Here is a 19,823-nt window from a genome sequence, read left to right as displayed (position 1 = left end):
AAATTTGCAGATGAAAATATAAAAGAGGCTAAAATACAGAAAAAGTAGATGGCAAACTATCTGTTTTAGGCACTATGAAAAGTAAAAACTGGATTCTAAATACAATGTGTTTATCAGAGCTATCATACATTAAAACCCCAGCCTCCCACTGTTTCTTTTTCTTGCTTATCACAGCTACGACCTCAAGAGGGCACTACGCTCATCCAGGCTGGTGAGGCTTATTAATCCTCATTGGGCTTTTACACCTGCAGGCAGTGCCAGTGCTAGATTATTTTATGCCCTAGGCCAAGCTTATTAGTGTGCCAACCAACTGTTTGGTAGCTAACCCGTGCAGCTTGGTCCCCCTCTTATGATCTGCGCCCAGGCGAATGCCTAATTTTCCTTAATGGTGGTGCTGACTCTGATTTTAGGACTGGGCTTTAGGTCCCTGGAGCAGAAAGATGCACCCCGAGTTGTTGCCTCTCATTTCATGTGCTAAATATGAAAAGGGGAAATGACATTCAGAACATTTTATGTTTATTAAAAAAAGATATAAAATTTATATACACAAAGAAAACAAATATAATACTCCTATGAGGATACAATTCAATTTCAAAACATGCAGAGAGGAAGAAAGAATTCAGGACAGCAGAGGCGCAGAAAAGGAGTAGGAGTGCTGGCAGAGGGACACGGACTGATGAAGGTGCCAAGGTAAGTAAAAAGGGACATTGACTGAGGAAGGGAAGGTTGGTGGTCAAAATGAAAAGATGACTAGAAATGGACACTGAAAGCTAGGCTGACAAGTGAGGAAGCTGTGCAGGAATTAATGCAATAGGTAAGAGACATTAAAAAGAAGCAAAATGCAGACTGAGGAAGAGGCTAATTTAAAATATGGACTTGGAGAACATAAGAAAGGAAAAGAGCAGGTGAACGCCATTAAAAAGTAGGAGGACAGAGTGAAGAAGATGAGGAGAAAAGAGCTGACCGGAGAAGAAGCTTATTTAAAAACCAGAAAACAAAAAGAATGAAACAGAAAGAAGAGGAAGAGGAGGAGGACTCATTCCAGTAATAAAGAAGAGGGTAAGACTAAAGAATGCAAAAACAAGACACAAATTTCAAAAAGAACCTGTCAATTGAGCAAATGGGATGAGGCTGCTCACGAAGAGGTGATGCAAAGTGATGAAGACTTGTAGACTGATGAAAAAAGGGGAAAGATAATTTAAAATACATAATTACAGTTTACAAAACCAGAAAAGACAAGAGAGGCAGAAGAGTAAAAGCATTAAGAAATAGGAGGAGCAGACTGAGGAAGAGGAGGAAAGGCTATTTTAGAATGAGATGCGCAGAATGAAAACAGCTTAAAGAGAAGAAGAAGAGAAGATACTGAAAAGAAGAAGACTATATGGAAAGACAAGGAAGAGAACTGGGGAAAATGCAAAAGCAAAAGAAGTAGGCTTGAATATCAAAAAGAAGACATGAGTTGAGAAAAAGGGGTGGGCTATTCATAAAGAAGGGGTGCAGAGTGAAGAAGAGGAGAAGAATGATGAAGAAAAACTATACTACTATAGACATGTAGCAAGCAAAAACAGAAAAGTCCTACTGAGGAAAAGGAGTTTAAAGCATTAAAGATAAGGGGGGTTAGGTATAAGAAGAAGGGGAGCACTGACTGAGGAAGAGCAATGGGGCAAACACCTTAGCATGTGGAGTGGGCATAAATATCAAAAATGGTGCAACGAGAGGAAGATGAGGATTATAGGCTAATTTAAAAAATAGACGTTATGGAACATGAAAAAGGGAAAGAGGCATTTGAAGAAGAGGGATTAAGTAAATAAAATTGATGCACTGATGAAGAGCAAGGAAGAAGAGGTAGAACAAAGAAAAAAAATGTAAATTTAGATTGAGGACGAGAAGTCTGTGGAAAATTCAAAAGGTTGCAGATTGAAGTAAAGAATTGGAAAAGAAACCGAGGTGCTGGCCGTTAAATTGTGGGATGAAGGGGAAGATGATGAAGCAGGAGAAAACAGAACTGAAAGGCGCAGACTGAGGAAGAGGCACATACAACAAAGAAAAATAAACAGCACAGACTCAGCAGTAGGATGTTGATGAAGCAGAAGGTCAAAGGAAGGCTCAGGGTCCATGAGTGGCCATTGCCAGAAGATAGGAAAGTCTGGTTTGGCCTGTCTAGCTGTAGTGGGCTCCTAAGCAGTGAGGAGAAGGCGACGATTAAACCACATGGGTCATCATGGCACTGTTGTTGCTGGCCGTCTCCTGTCTGCCAAGGGAGTGATTCATTAACTGAGACTCTGAGTCATCTTTGGCTTTCGATTTTGGGTTTTTGAAGGGTGGTGCCACTGCATCCTCTCTGAATGGAGGAAAAGAAGCAGATTATGAGACTTTCTATGCCAAAAATCAAACATAATATAACAGAATAGCATAAAAGGAGACAATTTAAACACATCAACCAGTGTGTTTTATGTATGGCAAGGCTGGTCACAGCCAGCACCACCACAAATCCAAAACCTAAGAGTAGTAAATTCAGAACTAAAATAACATCTTGGGAGGTACTGGAAAAACATGAAGGGATCACAGAGGCCCTGGCATTTAGTAGGAATAAATACAAGGAACTGAACATGCAGAGAAGTCAACTGGGGGTCAAAGGAAAGAGAAATGCAATGGCTGTTCTCTAAATAGTGTAGCCCCTGGATAACACCAATAAGAATGACAGTCACCTTAACTCATTTCCAGAACTGGAGGACCCCTTGAAGTGGCGCTTCCTGAACCAGACGAAGTAGGCAGCCAAGGCTCCCAGCAAGAGTAAGACAAGAAGTGTTCCTACCACGGCTCCGGCAACAACTGCTGCAGTGCTGGCGGCTGAAAGTAGATGATGGAGTTGATTTATTTGCTCCCTGATATCTCCTGTTATTTATAATTAGCGGGATGGTATTTGCCAGGGAAAAGCTCTAGAGAAGTGGCTGTACCCCCAATACACTGGAACTAAACCTGACCTTATAAATAGACAGGACCAGGGCCGGATTAAGACCCTTAGATGCCCTAAGCACTAATTTGGTAATTTTGGTGCCCCCTTACACTAGTAATTCAAAATATTAAAACAAAGACAAACTAGAAAATACAATTTTATTATTGAACATTCAAATTAAACAAAACATTTTGAAATGAAAACCGTAGATTTACCATTTTGATTATTTAATTTATTTATGGCTTTTGTGTCAATTTAGCAAATTTATGTACACATATTCTTAGTACAAGATTTGAAGAATATTTTTAGTGAAAATTTTGTTAATAAATCTTTATTAGTAAAAAATGTTATAAACAATTTTATCCAAAAGTAATCACTTTTACATAATGTAAATGAATTTAAAAATATCCAAGAATAGAATTAAATAGACTTACCAGAATATTTTTTCCTCAAACTGGGATGATTTTTTGTTTATGCTTAAAACAGAAAATAACACTTTCTACGCACTAGAAATTTATTTTAAGTTAAATAACAGATAATTCACAAAACACAACAATTACGTGATAATAATTTTGAATCTACTATTATTTAAAAATATAAAAACATATTGTTTTGAATCAAATTATTTTCACAATATTTTGACATAACATGGCGTTTAAGGGAATCACCATGAAACGGGAATTCCCCATCGTAGATGGCACCAGTATGCAGAATGCACTGTGTAAAGCGCCATCTACAAACAGTGACGGCATAGGGAGGTACAGGGAGGCATTATTCGTTTTTCATTAAATTTCAAAAATGGCTATAAATTTAATTCATTTAATAATTTATGTGATAAATTCGGCCATGAAAAATTTTTGTGGTGCCCCCTTTACCCTTGATGCCCTAAGCATGTGCTTACTTTGCTTATATGGTTAATCCAGCACTGGACAGGACCATGGAGGGGCTGTCCTTGTTCTGATTGGCATTCTCTACATGGGCCACTCACCGGTTATGCGAACTGAAATGGAGCAGCTGGCTGTTCCTTGTTCATTGGAGGATGTACACTGATAAGACCCAGTGAAGGCAAAAGAAACATTCTGTAGCACTAATGTCCCGGTACGTTGGTCTAGGAAAACAAGAAGAAACACAGGAAGTGGGATGGTTAATGACTGGCACCTGCTCAATGTAGGCATGCACTGTGTGCCAGTAAACGAGTGAACTGAGCCTTCTAAAAGATAAGCACTCTGAGATTCTCCTTTGGTTCTTCCTTTTACACTCTGAACTGCAGGCAGGATCTGAATATCTAAGCAACACAAAAGTGCACACACAAGTATAAGCACCCATAAAGTGCTTACTTACATGTATGCCTTCATAAAAGTGCACACACACACACACACACATAAGCAAAGACACACAAGCATTTGTGGATTAATGCATGTGTAGATATTCACTGAAATAGGCATATATCTACAAGCATGCATAGACAGACACACATATAAAGACATGAAAGTGTTCATGAGAAGTACACATACATCTGTGTCTATCGGCATGCGTTCACAGTCGGACACATGCACATGTAGGAAGTACATGTGTAGAACTGAATACATTTTAACAGTTTTAGCCTGGGGATGAGTCTCACATGGTACACTATATGGCCAAAAGTTTATGGACACCTGACCATCACACCTGTATGAACTGGGTGGACATCCCACTCCAAAACCAGTCAGTCATTCATTTTCCAACCCGCTATATCATAACACAGGGTCATGGTGGGTCTGCTGGAGCCAATCTCAGCCAACACAAGGTGCAAGGCAGGAACAAATCCCTGGGCAAGGCAACAGCCCACCGCAGAGCACGCACACACACACCAAGCACACATCTGGGACAATTTAGGATCGCCAATGCACCTAACCTGCATGTCTTTGGACTGTGGGACGAAACCGGAGCACCCGGAGGAAACCCACGCAGACACGGGAAGAACATGCAAACTCCACGCAGGGAGGACCTGGGATGTGAACCCAGGTCTCCTAACTGCGAGGCAGCAGCGCTACCACTGCTCCAAAACCATGGGTATTAATTTACGGCAATAACGGCCTCCATTCTTCTGGGAAGGTTTACAAGATGCTGGAGTGTCTGTGGGAATTTAACCCAAAGAGGAGCCCCATACTATTAGCCCACCTCCACCAAATTCTACCATAGGCACTATGCAGTCCAGGAGGTCTCTGTCATCTGCCAGCCCCAATTCGTCCATCAGCTGCTGCTTCACCACCTAAGGCCACAGGTCCGCCACGTCCTCGACCCTCTGCAGTTCGCATACCAGGAGAAGGTGGGAGTTGAGGATGCCATCATCCATATGCTACACTGATCCCTCTCCCACTTGGACAGAGGCAGTGGTGCTGTAAGAATTATGTTTCTGGACTTCTCTAGCACCTTCAACACCATCCAACCTCTGCTCCTTATCCCAGCAATCTTAACAGATATAAAATTGCTTTATTTATTTTTGTTAATTAAATAAATATTGTCAATTAAGGTCTTTATTCGATTCGATTGCAACTTGTGCAGAATGCAGCTGCCAGAATCTTCACTAGGAAAAGAAAATCCAAGCACTTCTCTCCAGTTTTGATGTCACTACATTGGTTACCTGTGCCATTTAGAATTGACTTTAAAATACAAAGCCTTAAATAATCTCGCTCCATCTTATATCTCAGAATATCTTTCACCTTACACTCCAAATCGTAGCCTTAGATCTTCAAATGAGTGTCTGCTTAGAATTCCAGGAGCTAAACTTTTAAGAAGTGGTGAGGCGGCCTTCTGCTGTTATGCACCTCAAATCTGGAATAGCTTACCGATTGAAATTTGCCAGGCTAATACAGTGGAGCACTTTAAAAAACTGCCAAAAACACATTATTTTAACATGGCTTTCTCATAGCTTCATCTTAGTTTAATCCTGACACTCTGTATATTTAATTACTGTAATTATCATTACCATTCATGGTGGCTCCACAATCCGTACTAATCCCTACTCTTTTTTCTGTTCTCTTTCTGGTTTTCTGTAGTGGTGATCTGCACCAGCACCACCTGATCAAAGCACCATGCAGTCCCTAAATTGATGGATTGAAGGTCAGGGGTCTACATGACCATCATCATCTAATTCTTTCATGTGAACCCTGAATACCATGAGGACTGATTGAGGTCATTGATGTTAGGTAGAATAGCTAGTAGGACCTGGGTGGCATCGTGGCCAGGAACCCCTGCAGATTTTGTTTTTTTTTCTCCAGCCTTTTGGAGATTTTTTTAGTTTTTTTCTCTCCTCCCTGGCCATCGGATCGTACTTTATTCTTTGTTAATTAGTATTGCCTAATTTTTTTATTTTTTCTTCCTTCATCTTGTAAAGCACTTTGAGCTACAAAATTTGTATGAACGCATGCTATACAAATATATGATGTTGTTGTTTATGCCCATCCATAAACATGCTCACCTCTCACGAGCCACAGCAGCCCCTTCCACAATCACACTTCCAGCTGCCCATCACATATGCTGTTGCTTGGCAACTGGAGTAAATGTACACATCAAACAGCTGAGGCCATTTTAGTTTTTGCTTTGCAATGCGAGCTTAAATCATGAGCCAGTTGCATGGGAGCCAAATAACAAAATGTCTTCTTCTGAGCAGATGTACAAATTCATATTTTATTGTATCTGATTGTCTGCAGTAGATAGGCCTTGTTGAGTGTTTTTCTACTATAGTCAAACAAAGAATGATGGGCGTGAGTTTAATACATTTTCGTTTGACTTAATTGGTAATCTCTGGGGCTGCATTTGGGGGTCTGTTGAACCCGACTCTCAGCCCTCCTGCCCCTTATTTGGTACAGTTTACAGTGAAATTAGATTCTTTGGTTGTAATTGCACTCCTGAACATTAGTTAGATGTTTGCAAACAGCAAATGAAAGTTAACTTTGGCTGAATGTATGAAGAACTGTAGATTTACTGAACCACCCTGTTGTATGGCAGGAACTGTGCAAACATTTCACATAAAGAGTCATTGATAAGGCATGAGGGAGCTTAACTTCCTTATGGGATGGGCAGTTTTGACCGAGAGTTTTTCATTACTCTTTGCATGACTGGTCCTGATGGCACACACATCATCGATCCATCGATGTATTTATTCAGTGGGTTTTGACATTAAAATAGCCAACTGAGTTAACTATGTTACTATGTTAACTAGTTAACAATGGAGTTAACTACTCCATCTCAAGGAAACATTGGAGGAAAGAGGAAGTGACAGCAGACAACAATGGGACAATTGTTACAGTCACTGTGGTTTCAAGGTGGTGTAATGCATAGTGTGTCAGACTCATGATACAGTGTGCTGGATTCAAATCCTGTGCTAGCTTGTTGTCCGTGTCAAGTTGGTCTCTTCTCTCTGAGACTTTTAGGATAATCAGCAACTCTAAATTGACCCTGTGTGGGTCCTGTCACCCTATTCCTGGCTGGCACTTGATGCTGCTGGGATAGTCTCCAGCTCCCTGTGACTTTGAATTAAGCAATTTGAGAATGCTGTGTTATGTTACTATGGGTTCAAGTTGGGACATTGAGGAAGAATGTTGACTCACAGCTCCAGAGGACTGAGTTCCAGTTTCAGTCTGCTCACTGTCTGTGTGAAGTTCATACAACCTCTCCATTATATTTCTTCAGGCTTCCTTCAACATTCAGGGCATATTCAGTTTAGGTTAGGTTGGCAGCTGTGTATTCAGAGCTGCTTGGACTGGCTCAGCTGCCTGCAACTCTTTTGGAAAGTGGATGAGTGGGTGTCTTTGAGGCTGTGATGTACTGTGTATTAAAGACAGGGCTGGTGAATCCATTAGACAACATGGGTGGCCTAACCACCGGGCCACACTATGGACACCAATGGAGGGGGTGTATGGTCAAGACAGCCCCATGGTCCTTGAAGTCTTATAATACTGAATGTGCACCATTAATGTAACTAAAATGTTACACATTTTCAAACCCTTCTTAATTCCATCTTCCTCATCCCATCTCCACTGTGGACACTTAGAGGTGTTGTTTTTGTAATTCAAGGGTCACATACACCTGACACAGCCCATATGGGCTGTAACTGGCATTGGTTAAAGATGTAAGAAACCTTAAAAATAAAGGTGCCAGAGGAGGTCTTTGCCTTTGAGAAAAGCCCTCATGAAAACTCCAGAGAGAATCTGTAACAGGCTCCACAAACAACCATGAAGAGATGATGACAAATTTATGAAATGCCAGTGAGTTCCTGATTTAAAAAGGACTCTCAGGCATACAATCACACAGGCTAAGCTCATGTGTTCTTGACCTGTTATATCCTGATTACTATACACTAAAGATTTCTGTTTTGTCCACATATTATGACCATTTTCAAAGACCAAAAAGCCATCTTCATATGCAAAGAATGAAACGGTTCTTTTCAAGCAAGTGATCTGCAAGGAGCAAAACAACCCAGTAAGTTGCCATTAAAGTGCTACTATTTTAAGAGTATAATTAGGATGCCATGTCATGTACTCTATCTGGAATTCATAAATTATCTGGTTGTAAGTAATGACTTAAATATTCTTTCATCTTTTTGGATTCACATTGCTTCGTCAGGTGGAGCCTATCCCAGCAGAACTGTAGGAAAGGCGGGCACCATTCAAGAATGAGCCATAAATCCACTACAGGACCCATTCAAATCAGGCAAGTGTTGACAAATGTATGGGATGTAAAAGAAGAACCCTGGAACACCTAAAGAAAATCAACAGGCATAGGAAGAACATTCAAAACCTTGTGATCAGGTCTGAAACTGAACCCTGCCAGCCAGCAGCACAAAAAGCAACAAGTTCTACAAAATGAATGCAAGCAGCTGAAATCACACACTTGAGAGGAAGCAATCACTCATTGCATTTTCAAGATGGCAGATTGATCATGTGGCTCTGTCATGAGGGCAGCGTAATCTCTCTATTATCATAAAAAAAATCCTGGGATGAGACGAGACTTTTGAGCCAGGGACGAAGCGTGACTTTTTCAAAGAGATACTTTCAAGTCCCAGAAAACAAGACTTTGTGCCAAGAGATTTAACCGTGACCCGGGGCCGGAAATAAAAGACAAAGAGTAGATGGCAAAGTAGAACGTCGAAAAGAATTCCAAAATGTTGGCGCGACATGCAGAGCAGGTTACAGATAATCCATCCATCCATTTTCTAACCCGCTGAATCCGAACACAGGGTCACGGGGGTCTGCTGGAGCCAATCCCAGCCAACACAGGGCACAAGGCAGGAACCAATCCTGGGCAGGCTGCCAACCCACCGCAGGTTACAGATAATGAAAGTACTAAAATTCGAAAGTCTCAAAAAAATAATAGTAAAGATTGCATTGGTGCAAACAAACGGAAATTATTACTCGGTGAAATAACAGAATAGCGAAAAGTGATCGACTATATTGTTCTGATTTAACTTTATGTCGGAGACTTGTAGATCGGCTAATTTGTGTTACCATGAGGGAAAAGTAGTGTTTCTTTCGTATCCGCGAGAATTAAAAGATTTGTTGTTTGGTGAAAGTGAAATCTACATATGCAAGCAGCAGAGATGCAAAGTGGCTGGCAAGTAGCGCAGGCCGGGTAGGGGTGGGGGCTACAGGTTGGCGAGCAAAGTAAGCAGGGGGTGAAGCCCCCTAGTAATATTATTATAAAAATATGTACTTAGAAAAAATATGCTTTACAATCCAATTCTGGTGCTTAGTACAGGTAAAACTAGTAATGGTAAAATCTCAGAAACTGGCTGTTCAGCTAGCCTGGGGTGATACAGGTAGGCTGAGATAAACCGGCAATGTAGGTGAGGATGGAGTTGTGCTAAAGCAACAACAAGTATGAAGTAGGGAGTCAACTGATCCCATTGATCATTAGAAGACAGAGTTGTGCCTGAATAGGATTGGCATGAAGTAGAGAGTTGGCATATCCTATTGGTCTTGGCGGTACATCAAGGAAGGTAAAAACAGAGGTAACAAAGAAACACTCTCTCTCTCTCTCTCTGTCTTCTTCCATCTTGAGAAGACCAACTGTAGCATGCTGTTTGGCCCTGTGCAGATAATGAGCTAGTTGAGAAGAGAATCAAGTGTAACTACTAGTTTATTTGCCACCTGAAACTGCACAACTAGCACTGTCAAGTTGTATGGTTTGCAAAGCCACATTCTATTTGCTTTTTGTTTATGAAGCAAGTTATAATATTTGATTATTAAAACTTACTGTGCAACTTTCTTCTGCAAGTTCTGCTCTGGGGCGGCACGGTGGCACAGTGGTAGCGGTGCTGCCTCGCAGTTATGAGACCCGGGTTCGCTTCCCGGGTCCTTCCTGCGTGGAGTTTGCATGTTCTCCCTGTGTATGCGTGGACTTCCTCCGGGTTCTTCCCACAGTTCAAAGACATGCAGGTTAGGTGCACTGGAGATCTTAAAGTGTCCTTGGTGTGTGTGTGTGTGCCCTGTGGTGGGCTGGCACCCTACCTGGAGTTTGTTTTCTGCCTTGAGCCCTGTGTTGGCTGGGATTGGCTCCAGCAGACCCCCGTGAACCTGTAGTTAGGGTTTAGCAGGTTGGATAATGGATGGATGAAGTTCTGCTCCTCTGTCTGATTGCCTGGGATTACAGAGTTAAAAACAAAGGGGAAAGTATTGAACTACAATACCTGACAGTGTGGTAAGAGTATAGGTTTTGGTGAACTCTGTTAAGATGAAAATAATATATGAAGTATATGGGGAACACAGTCACCCAAGGACCCTTCCATGACAAAGCAGGCTCACAACAATTCAAATGAGGCTGGGCACAGCCCTACTCACCCATTATCCAGTTGGCCTGTGGCACTACCCCCTTTGCTTTTTTCCAGTCGTAGATGGGAAGAGGGTTGCCTTCCACAGAGTTGCAGGTGAGAATGACATCACTTCCGACATTGGTGCTCCCACTCATTTTGCACACTGGCGTTGATGGAGGAGCTGAAGAGAAAAAAGATCCTTTATTGTACTGCAGCAATTAGGGAAAGGGCACACAGTGAGGGCACATCAGGTTCTAGAATCAAATGCAGATATCACACTGATACCACCCCGAAATTGGTGTACTGAAAGGGCTAGAATTCCCCTAAGGAATAACAAATATGGGAGGCACAGGATTATCAATGGACACAAAGACCATTCAGTAGTGCTAGTCAACATTTAAAGTGCTTGGCATCAAAGAGGCCTCATTTGGCATGACAGTCTGATTGCCCATTATGGCTGAATATGGGAATGAGGGTGCTGTGAGAGATTTATATTAATCATACTCCTATTAGCTTACAATGCAAGGAGTCCAATTCTGAGCCAGATATTGCAGCAGTTCACTACAAAGGAGTGAAATGGCGATACAGCAGAGAAATGCTGACATAGAGAGAGATCAGCTAATGTCTCCAGGAATGACAACGCTCACTCGGTGTTCGGAGATGATCACTGCCCAGCTGACTGAAGGAGCTCTTCTATTTAGCTCACCCTGCAAGGAGACCACTCCTGAGGCAGATGTTGCAGGTTTGTGACTCACCACTGGCTATTCACCACAGTAGAAGTCTGAAAACTGAATTGTGTTTAATTCCCTCTTATTTTACGGAGGGGCATTAATTTAGGGACACTGATAATGAGAGGGGACAGAACAACAACTGAATAGACACATCAAAGGTAAGAAACTTGGCTCAGGGACTGGAACCAGATGACGTCCTATTATTTTGAAGGATAACACAGTAAAAAATAAAGGACCAATGTGTGGATGCCACACTAAACAAGGGCACAACTAAAGACACCTGCTTGTACCACTAGATAACACAACACAAAAGAGAACATACTGAGAACTTCAAGGTTAACAGTGCCCTGTTGGTTGCCTGACCAGTCATTGGGGTTTACGACACGGCAGATGTAAGAGCCGGTATCCGATGGCTGAATGCTCTGGATTTCAATTGAAGCCGTCCCCTGTGTTGGTGCACTGTGAAGCAGCCTGATCCTGTTTCGTCTTGTGTCGACAGGGTAAAGCTCTCCATCATAGTAGAGAATCTGAAGAGGCAATGAGATAAGCATGATGAGTAACAAAGCAGAAGTTAATTGGTGGGCTGCTTGTCTATGGTCTTGTTCCAATTACCTGGCTCTTACCTCTTTTTCAGAGGAGCTGCCTGTAGGAATGAAGCTCCAAGCCAAGTTGCACCCTTTCACAAAATTGGTGTTGTACGTGCAGGGCAGTAATACTGTGCTGCCCACTTTTCCAAAGACGGGCTCACTTGGCACAGTGACCTGAACAGAAATGATCCGCCCTTAAGAGAAACGCAGGAAAATAAAACAACTGTTAATTCAAATGCGTTAGGAGGTCACTCATGAAAAGATTCAGGCAACATTCTGCTTGTCTGTCTTAAGAAAAGTAAAAAATCTAGCAAGGACATGTGGGAAGACGGAAGAGAACTCCTATGAGAGTCTTCAACAAGCGGGCCTTGACTGGATCATTTCATTCGTCCACACTAACATTAACTTTGTGCTATAAGGGTGAACCCCAGTATTTTGATTAAACCGTTGTGGCACCATTTAGGAATACTGTATAAGAATTTGTATGATTTAAATGTGATGCCATTAGGAAATTCTCTTAGCACAGACCTTGGAAAAGCAGCCATGAAACCTACTTGGTGCCACTTAGTACATTTATCTGACTTTCCTAAAATTACGTGAGACACCCAAAACTAACATTTTGACATATCTTTTGTTGAAATATGGAGACAGGACCATGGAGACTCACTCCATACTAACCAGGTCCCCAAATGCTACCTGCAGGCTTTGGCCTACGTAGGCCAGAAAATGGGGAGCTGGCTTTAAACGTTCCCGGACATAGTGCTTGGAGTTCTGACAAAAGAGTTTCATTTTTTGTCTCATCAGACCAGAGGATTATTTCCCTGATGCTCCCAGAGTCCCTTAAGTTTTCATCTCAGTCTCTCTATGTTGCTGTGGGTTTTATCTCCTGGTTATCTGGGTTACCTCCCACTTCTCCAAGTTGTGTGTGTTGTGGTTAACTGGAGATTCTAAATGTGCTCAGTATGACTGCATGTGCCCTTAGATGGACTGGCACTCCATGCAGGATTTGTTCTTGCCATCCACCCATTGCTGCTGAGTTAGGCACTTCTTCCAACTGAACTGTTGAAGTGCTTGAACTATTTTGGACAGAATATTAGTTACATTTTTATATTCAGGGATCTGTTATAATGTTATAGTACTACATAGCAGCATACAAAAATGAGACTGTTGTTACAAATAAGGTGTGAGTCAACTAGAAATCCTTAGCTGTGTATAAGTGTGTGTGTGGACTTCTCTTCTATGTTTTGTAATTGAATGTTCTCCAGTGTCGCCCATGACAGGGTGAGATTTAAGGCGGTGTGAAGGTGATTGCCTTTCAATCCCTTGCGGATAGTGTTCTCGAGGTACTCCTTCATGGGTCGCCTATCTAAAGTCAGATGGTTCCTCCCAGATACTTCCTGGACTCATTGCCAGCCATAAGCAGTAACCTTTCTATGACTTGCCCTGTGTCACTTCTGTTCCTGTCTGGCCATTTATTGATAAAGACTGGCCTATCAGTATGAAGGAAATGTTTACTTGAGTTGAGGCCAGGTGTGGCATCGAAAGTCGACCGTCAAGAGAGGCCTTGTTTTCTCCTGCTCTTTCGTAAATCAGGTTTCTGTTTGGAAGGGGAAGCAGAAGGGACACTCATTTGACGTCTACGTTTGCTTGCTTGCTTTCAATATTTGCTGGCTCAGTGTTAAACACGTCTGTTTCATACCTCTGGGAATCTGCTTTCAAATTGTAAGCCAGGGCTCTGCCTTTGTGGCATTTGCACATTTTCTTATGTTTGTGTGGGATTTCTTCTCACAATGTAAAGAATGTTGGGTAAACTTAGAGCTCTAAATCAGTCCATTACTCTGTATGTAGGAGTTTACCCAGTCCAGGGTTGGTTCCCAATTCACACACAGTGTTGCTGGAATAGACAGCTGAACTGGTTAAGTAGGTTACAAAATGGATGGATGGACAGATGTTTCAAGTAATTTTTGTCATTTCTACAATAGACAGGGCAGCATTTCTATTGGATATTAACCATTAACATGCACTGGTGTTGCAGTTATTTTTGTCCATCATCCTTTTATTTGAACTTACCGGCAGCATCCATCATCTATCCTCAGCTTGATTCACTATGAGTACAGTGTCGCAATGGCTTCCCTCCAGTGTGCCCCCAGCCGGTTTTATGAGTGGATGCACAGCCGTAAGTTCCAGATGGTGCATTTGGTACACCGCGTGGGTATGACAATGATGAGATGTTCGTTTAGCAATGACTTTGTCTGCAAAGAACATTCAACAACTGAAGTGAAATGTGATACATGTGCAAATCTGGCAATGGATGAAAGTCTGACCGGTGAAGAATGTGCACTGGAGATGTGGATCAGGTTTATTTTCACATAGTCCTAGACTGTGTCATGCTGTTCAGTAATATGGTATTAAATTACATTAAAAGCATGTAGAATTTAAAATTATTGCAATATTTTATATGACAACCTCACAGTGTACATGTAAGTATCCATTTTAACACTGGTACATAAAGTACACTGTGTGAGTACTTATGAGATGAGAAATGGTGCGAGTAGTTAAGGGTTAAAAATTTCCGACTCTTTCTCCTCCATCTTCTCTGTAGTTATTTTAAATGTACAATCTTCAGGTCATGGGAGCAAGAAGCTGAGAAGAGGAGAAGCAGCAGCTAAACAGGTGATAGAGGACATGGAAGACAACAATTCTCGCAGAGAACCTTCACTCATTAAATAACCTGCAGAACATGCAAAAATATTCTCAAACTAGCTGTGTAAGCCGCTGCTGTAAAAAGCTGAGGGTCCTAGAAACTATTGAGATCGTCAGAAAATAAATTGAAATGTAGAGATGTCAGGTAATTGAAAAGAACTACTCTGGGCGTCTCTCTCCTAGGAGGATTCGTTTTTCAATGTGCTCGCCTCGCTTGTGTATTTGCGGTGCGAGGAAAAGTAAAAGGGATGCTGTTTTGTTGATGTGCTCGCTTTGCTTCTGCATCTAAACTGAGAATAAGCTGGTACCTGGCTAGGAGACCGTAGAAGAACAGCAAGAAGGGAGGCATAACTCAGCTGGGAGGATCACCAATTTCTATCCCAGTCTGGAGGAACTAATAATGGATGGGCAAGGGACAAAGAGATTTTATGATCACTTCATCCCCCAATGTGAGAGGTGGCTGTGCTCCTCTGATGAGGCCGCGTCAACAACCTCTGGGTCAGAATCAGGAGGAGGTGGATGAAGCTCATAGAGGTTGCAGTGTAAGGAAACAGGGTGGTTGTTCTTTCAATTATATTGTGTTGGACTGCCTTTGACTGTGTTAAGGTATGATTATAAAATTATTACATTTTATTTTATCCTAGAATTTGTGTTCGACTGAGTTGCTTCTGCTTGTTGGGGCTCCTACAGTTCACAACCCACATTTGACTAATGGTCGATGAAAATAATAACTGTTCAACACATGATGTAAGTCTATGGTCGATTATCAGAAGATTATTTAGAAGATTGAAAGCAGTTGGGACGAAGGATGTGATGGCAACAACTGGAGTTGAGAATGTAGTGGGTGAGCCATGTCTCGCCTTTCCATAACAGTTGTTTATTTAACAGATCTGTCAGGACTGAATGTTCAGACCTTGACATTTTACTGATCCACTTTACAGTTTGATTTATTTTGTTTTTGTTGCTGATGTTAAGATTTTCAAACCAGGCCAACAGAACATTAGTAAAGACAGACCCAGTACAATGTTTTTGAAAGATCGACCTAATGGTAGGATTCACTCTAAAAAGACACAGCTTCCTTAAACAGTGGAGCCGCCATTGTCCCTTTTATTTGACTGCTATTATATTTTTGGTTAAAATAAATTTTCGAGATAATGATTATCCCCAGATATTTATGACTGTCAATGATCTCAACTGTCTAGTCTTTGACGACAGTTTCGTGCGGGTGAATGATGCTTTTTCTAAAATCGATGATTAGTTCCTTAGCATTTGTAATGTTTAGTTGTAGGAAGTATTCATCACACCAGTTGACAAAATCATCTGCTGTTGGACCAGGACTAGTATCATTATCATTTAGTAGGCTTGTGATCACTGAGACATCAGCAGATTTTGAGATGAACCTATTCTGCTCATAATTGTGAGTGAGGCCTTCACCATTCTGATTTCACTAACAGCTTATCCAAAGATCTAAACCAACTGAGAGTGAAAAGGCATTCTACAGATAGAGAGAAAGGGACACTTTGTAGGAGACGGATGGCTGTAACTGAGGCTCATTTCTTTCAGCTAAAGTGGGTTGGTGGTCAAGATCCAAATCCTGAGAGGCCCCCATACTGGTGACTATGCAGAGAGACATCAGAAAGGCACCCTCAGGAGGGTGGCGGAGGGGCCAACATTGTTTTTGTTTTTAAAGATTTAAAGAGGTGAGTTCCAAAACCTGCTAAGTACATTTTTTGGCGAACTTTAGGTGAAGCATGGTTGTGACTCATCAAAGGGTCGGCTATGTGCTTGGTAATGAAGTGGGCTTCAAAATATAGTGCTTTCAATTTGGACGTGAGTTCCATCCATCCATCCATTTTCTAACCCGCTGAATCCGAACACAGGGTCATGGGGGTCTGCTGGAGCCAATCCCAGCCAACACAGGGCACAAGGCAGGAACCAATCCTGGGCAGGGTGCCAACCCACCGCAGGACACACACAAACACACCCACACACCAAGCACACACTAGGGCCAATCAGAACCACCAATCCACCTAACCGGCATGTCTTTGAACTGTGGGAGGAAACCGGAGCGCCCGGAGGAAACCCACGCAGACACGGGGAGAACATGCAAACTCCATGCAGGGACGTGAGTTCCAAAACCTGTTAAATACATAACCAGCTTAGTTCCAAAAGCTGCTAAGTACACCAGCCAATCATCTCAATATGCCACACTCAGAGTTTTAAGAAGAGACTGGCAGGTGCTTAACTACAAGTCTGCAACTGCAAAAATCTGCAAAAAAAAAAAAAAGCTCCCATTTCACTTGACAAACGTTTGAGTGGCGGAAATAACAAGAAGCAACATAAACATAAAGACCACGTATTCGGACGCACTAATGTAAAACGTGGCAGCAAAATAAAAAACTTGTCAGCTGACCCACTTCCACTGAATTGTTGTGTTAATCCAGCAAAAGCAAAGGATGTCGAAATGTTGCTTAGCAAAATGGGAGTCAATACGGACAATCCGCAATCAGAAGAAGTTAGAGTTCTACCTCCCAATCATTGGAACAGCCAACGAAAACACTAAACCAATGGCAGACAGTGAGACCGAAATATATGCTGAAGACGATGTAGAATATTAACATTCTAGAGACTGCTTATAACTTTTTTAATTTACTACTTAAACAATGCTTAACAGGAATTCATGACTTTTAGCATTACTTTTTAGCTAAATAGTTTAGAGACTAAACGCTCTGTATTTCATTTGTTACATAATAAAAATATTTCAAGATCCAGAGCACTTTTGATGAAAGTTTCTACTTATAGGTTTATGGAATAGCATTGATTTAGCGTCAAAACCTGCTAAGTACGTTTTTTTCCCATTTTTTACAAAAATGTAAAATATTCAGATTTCTGAGATGTCCAGCAATTGACCTTCAGTAATGTAACAACCAACATTCTGCAAAAAGAATTTAAAAAATATCATTTCAAATACTCCTTTTCACAAAAAGTTGTCTCCTGTACTTAGCTGATTTTGTAACTCAGCTCTTCATTTGTTTAACATCAACAGCCATGTTGATGGATGGCATGGTGGTAAGTGGATCTAAAGGGATGGAGGTATAGGAGGCGTACCCTGCCACAAAATATTCTTGTTTTAATGGCAGGTGCCAACTTTTCCACTGCCAGGTTTAATTTTTTTCTCTCTCTTTAATATTAGAATAGTTAGTGATGAATTCTATTCAGACATTGAAACAAATTATTTAAAAAATGTTTTCATCCTTTAGTTTTTAGAATCAAAAAGGGATTTCTCCAAAGCTGAAAGTGAGCCTTTCCCATACGACACAGTCCCAGAAAGCAAAGATTAAAATAAGAAGTCCACTTACCTAGAAACAAGGCAAATATCCAGCAGAAGCCCAGCCTTAATTGTGCTGCTGCAGGCGCCATGGTGAGTGTACCCGCTGCTGTCCTTTGTGCTTTGCCTACTCCCTTGTTCTTGTTTCAGTGCCTGGCACCTCTCACCTTATCTCAACGCAAGAACAAACTGAAACTCAGCAGACTGGCTGGTGATAAAACCGAGGTGCTCAGGTGTGGCCCACTTTACCAAAGTACACAAACATTAGAAGGAGACCAGCGCTGCTGATAGGGAGCCTCGTTACACAGGGATGTCGTAGTTCTAAGCGTGCGTGAGATAATTGCATAGCTGATGGTGTTTAATTGTGAAAATGTTTTGGGATGACTCTATCCTAAAAGTATATATTCTTTTATTTGCACACAGAGATTCTTTATTACATAGATCCACAAATACGTCCTCCAGCTCTTGTTCTCTTACTCTTGGCCTGCAGTCGCAATCGTAGAGACCTATGGATTGTATAAAATGAACATTAAAAGGGGGTCTTTGAGAAAGCTATAGTTATTGAATGTTGATGAAGTGGGCCACTTAAACCACCCGTGGGCCTTAAGTTTGACAACCCTGCTGTAATATGATTTTTAATGATTTAAGTACTGTATTTTGCTTAAAGGTATTACGCCCCATTTGAGAAGTATTGGTAGTTAAGCAAATGGAGATACAAGTCACTGAACTCTTCAGTCTGATCCCGTCTGCTGCTAATGTGGAGATTGCATGGCTAAGTGCTTCATTTTATCTGCCCTTCTGCTGCTTACCTGCCTGCCCAGCATGATCCTTCTGTCTTTTCCATTGACTTTATTGTTGTACGTGTGTAGTACTAGGGTGTTGTACCGTGTTAGCCATTATGGATGTTGTGAGAAGTCAAGCAAAATGACACCTTTAATTGGCAAACTAAAAAAGATTACAATATGCAGGCTTTTGAGGCAACTCAGGCCACTTCTTCAAGGAAAGATGCAATTACATCGAACGCTTGCATATTGTAATCTTTGTTGTATGTGGAAAGAAAGCGCATTTGCATTCCATTCATGTTAAATGTGGCAATCGCTGATGTTAAATCCAGAATTTTGCTTCTGTCATTAAGTTATGAAAAAATGTTGGCAGCAACTAATTCTGTATTTACTTTGATTTTTTTTTTTTTCAGAAACACTTTTATGCCTAATTAAAAAAGTAATAATAAAGCCAAGGGAGTTCTGAGCATCATTTGTTGCCATCAAAAATATCTGCAGTGAATTCTGTACTTTGGTAATCAATCGTTATTATTTTCCTCAAAAATGCCTACTCATTTTATTTTATGAATAAGAAATTCAGGCACTTGCAAAAATAACCTCCACCTTAATAAAAGGATAAGTGTCTGTGTGTTTGTCTGTATGTCCATCTGGTTCCTTTGTCTCTGTCATTCCAAAAGATCACATCACAAATATTTTTAGTGATAAAATGCATTGCATTTGTCATTCCAACAGATGGCACATCACAAACATTCATTTTTTACTCTCTCTTGGCATTCTCTCGAACACCTGTGAAGTGAAAACCATTTCAGGTGACTACCTGCGACTACCTGTTGAAGCTCATCGAGAGAATGGCAAGAGTGTGCAAAGCAGTAATCAGAGCAAAGGGTGGCTATTTTGAAGAAACTCGAATATAAAACATGTTTTCAGTTATTTCACCTTTTTTT

General features: G+C 41.3%; 1 protein-coding gene across 1 annotated transcript; it reads right to left on the bottom strand.

The window, feature by feature from the left end:
* Positions 1-499: 499 nt before the first annotated feature.
* LOC120535938 (V-set and immunoglobulin domain-containing protein 2-like) lies at positions 500-18,195 on the bottom strand. The gene is made up of 7 exons (XM_039764148.1): positions 18,129-18,195; positions 12,103-12,260; positions 11,802-12,006; positions 10,777-10,929; positions 3,945-4,064; positions 2,709-2,850; positions 500-2,341 (listed from the first exon to the last, which is right to left on the bottom strand). The coding sequence occupies exons 1-7, from the start codon at positions 18,187-18,189 to the stop codon at positions 2,203-2,205; spliced, it is 978 nt and encodes a 325-aa protein (XP_039620082.1). The 5' UTR covers positions 18,190-18,195; the 3' UTR covers positions 500-2,202.
* Positions 18,196-19,823: the final 1,628 nt, after the last annotated feature.

This window comes from Polypterus senegalus, chromosome 9 (genome assembly GCF_016835505.1).
Source record: "Polypterus senegalus isolate Bchr_013 chromosome 9, ASM1683550v1, whole genome shotgun sequence".
Classification (NCBI taxonomy): domain Eukaryota; kingdom Metazoa; phylum Chordata; class Cladistia; order Polypteriformes; family Polypteridae; genus Polypterus; species Polypterus senegalus.
The sequence above is the reverse complement of the archived record's forward strand: the minus strand, read 5'-3'. Positions and strand labels throughout refer to the sequence as shown.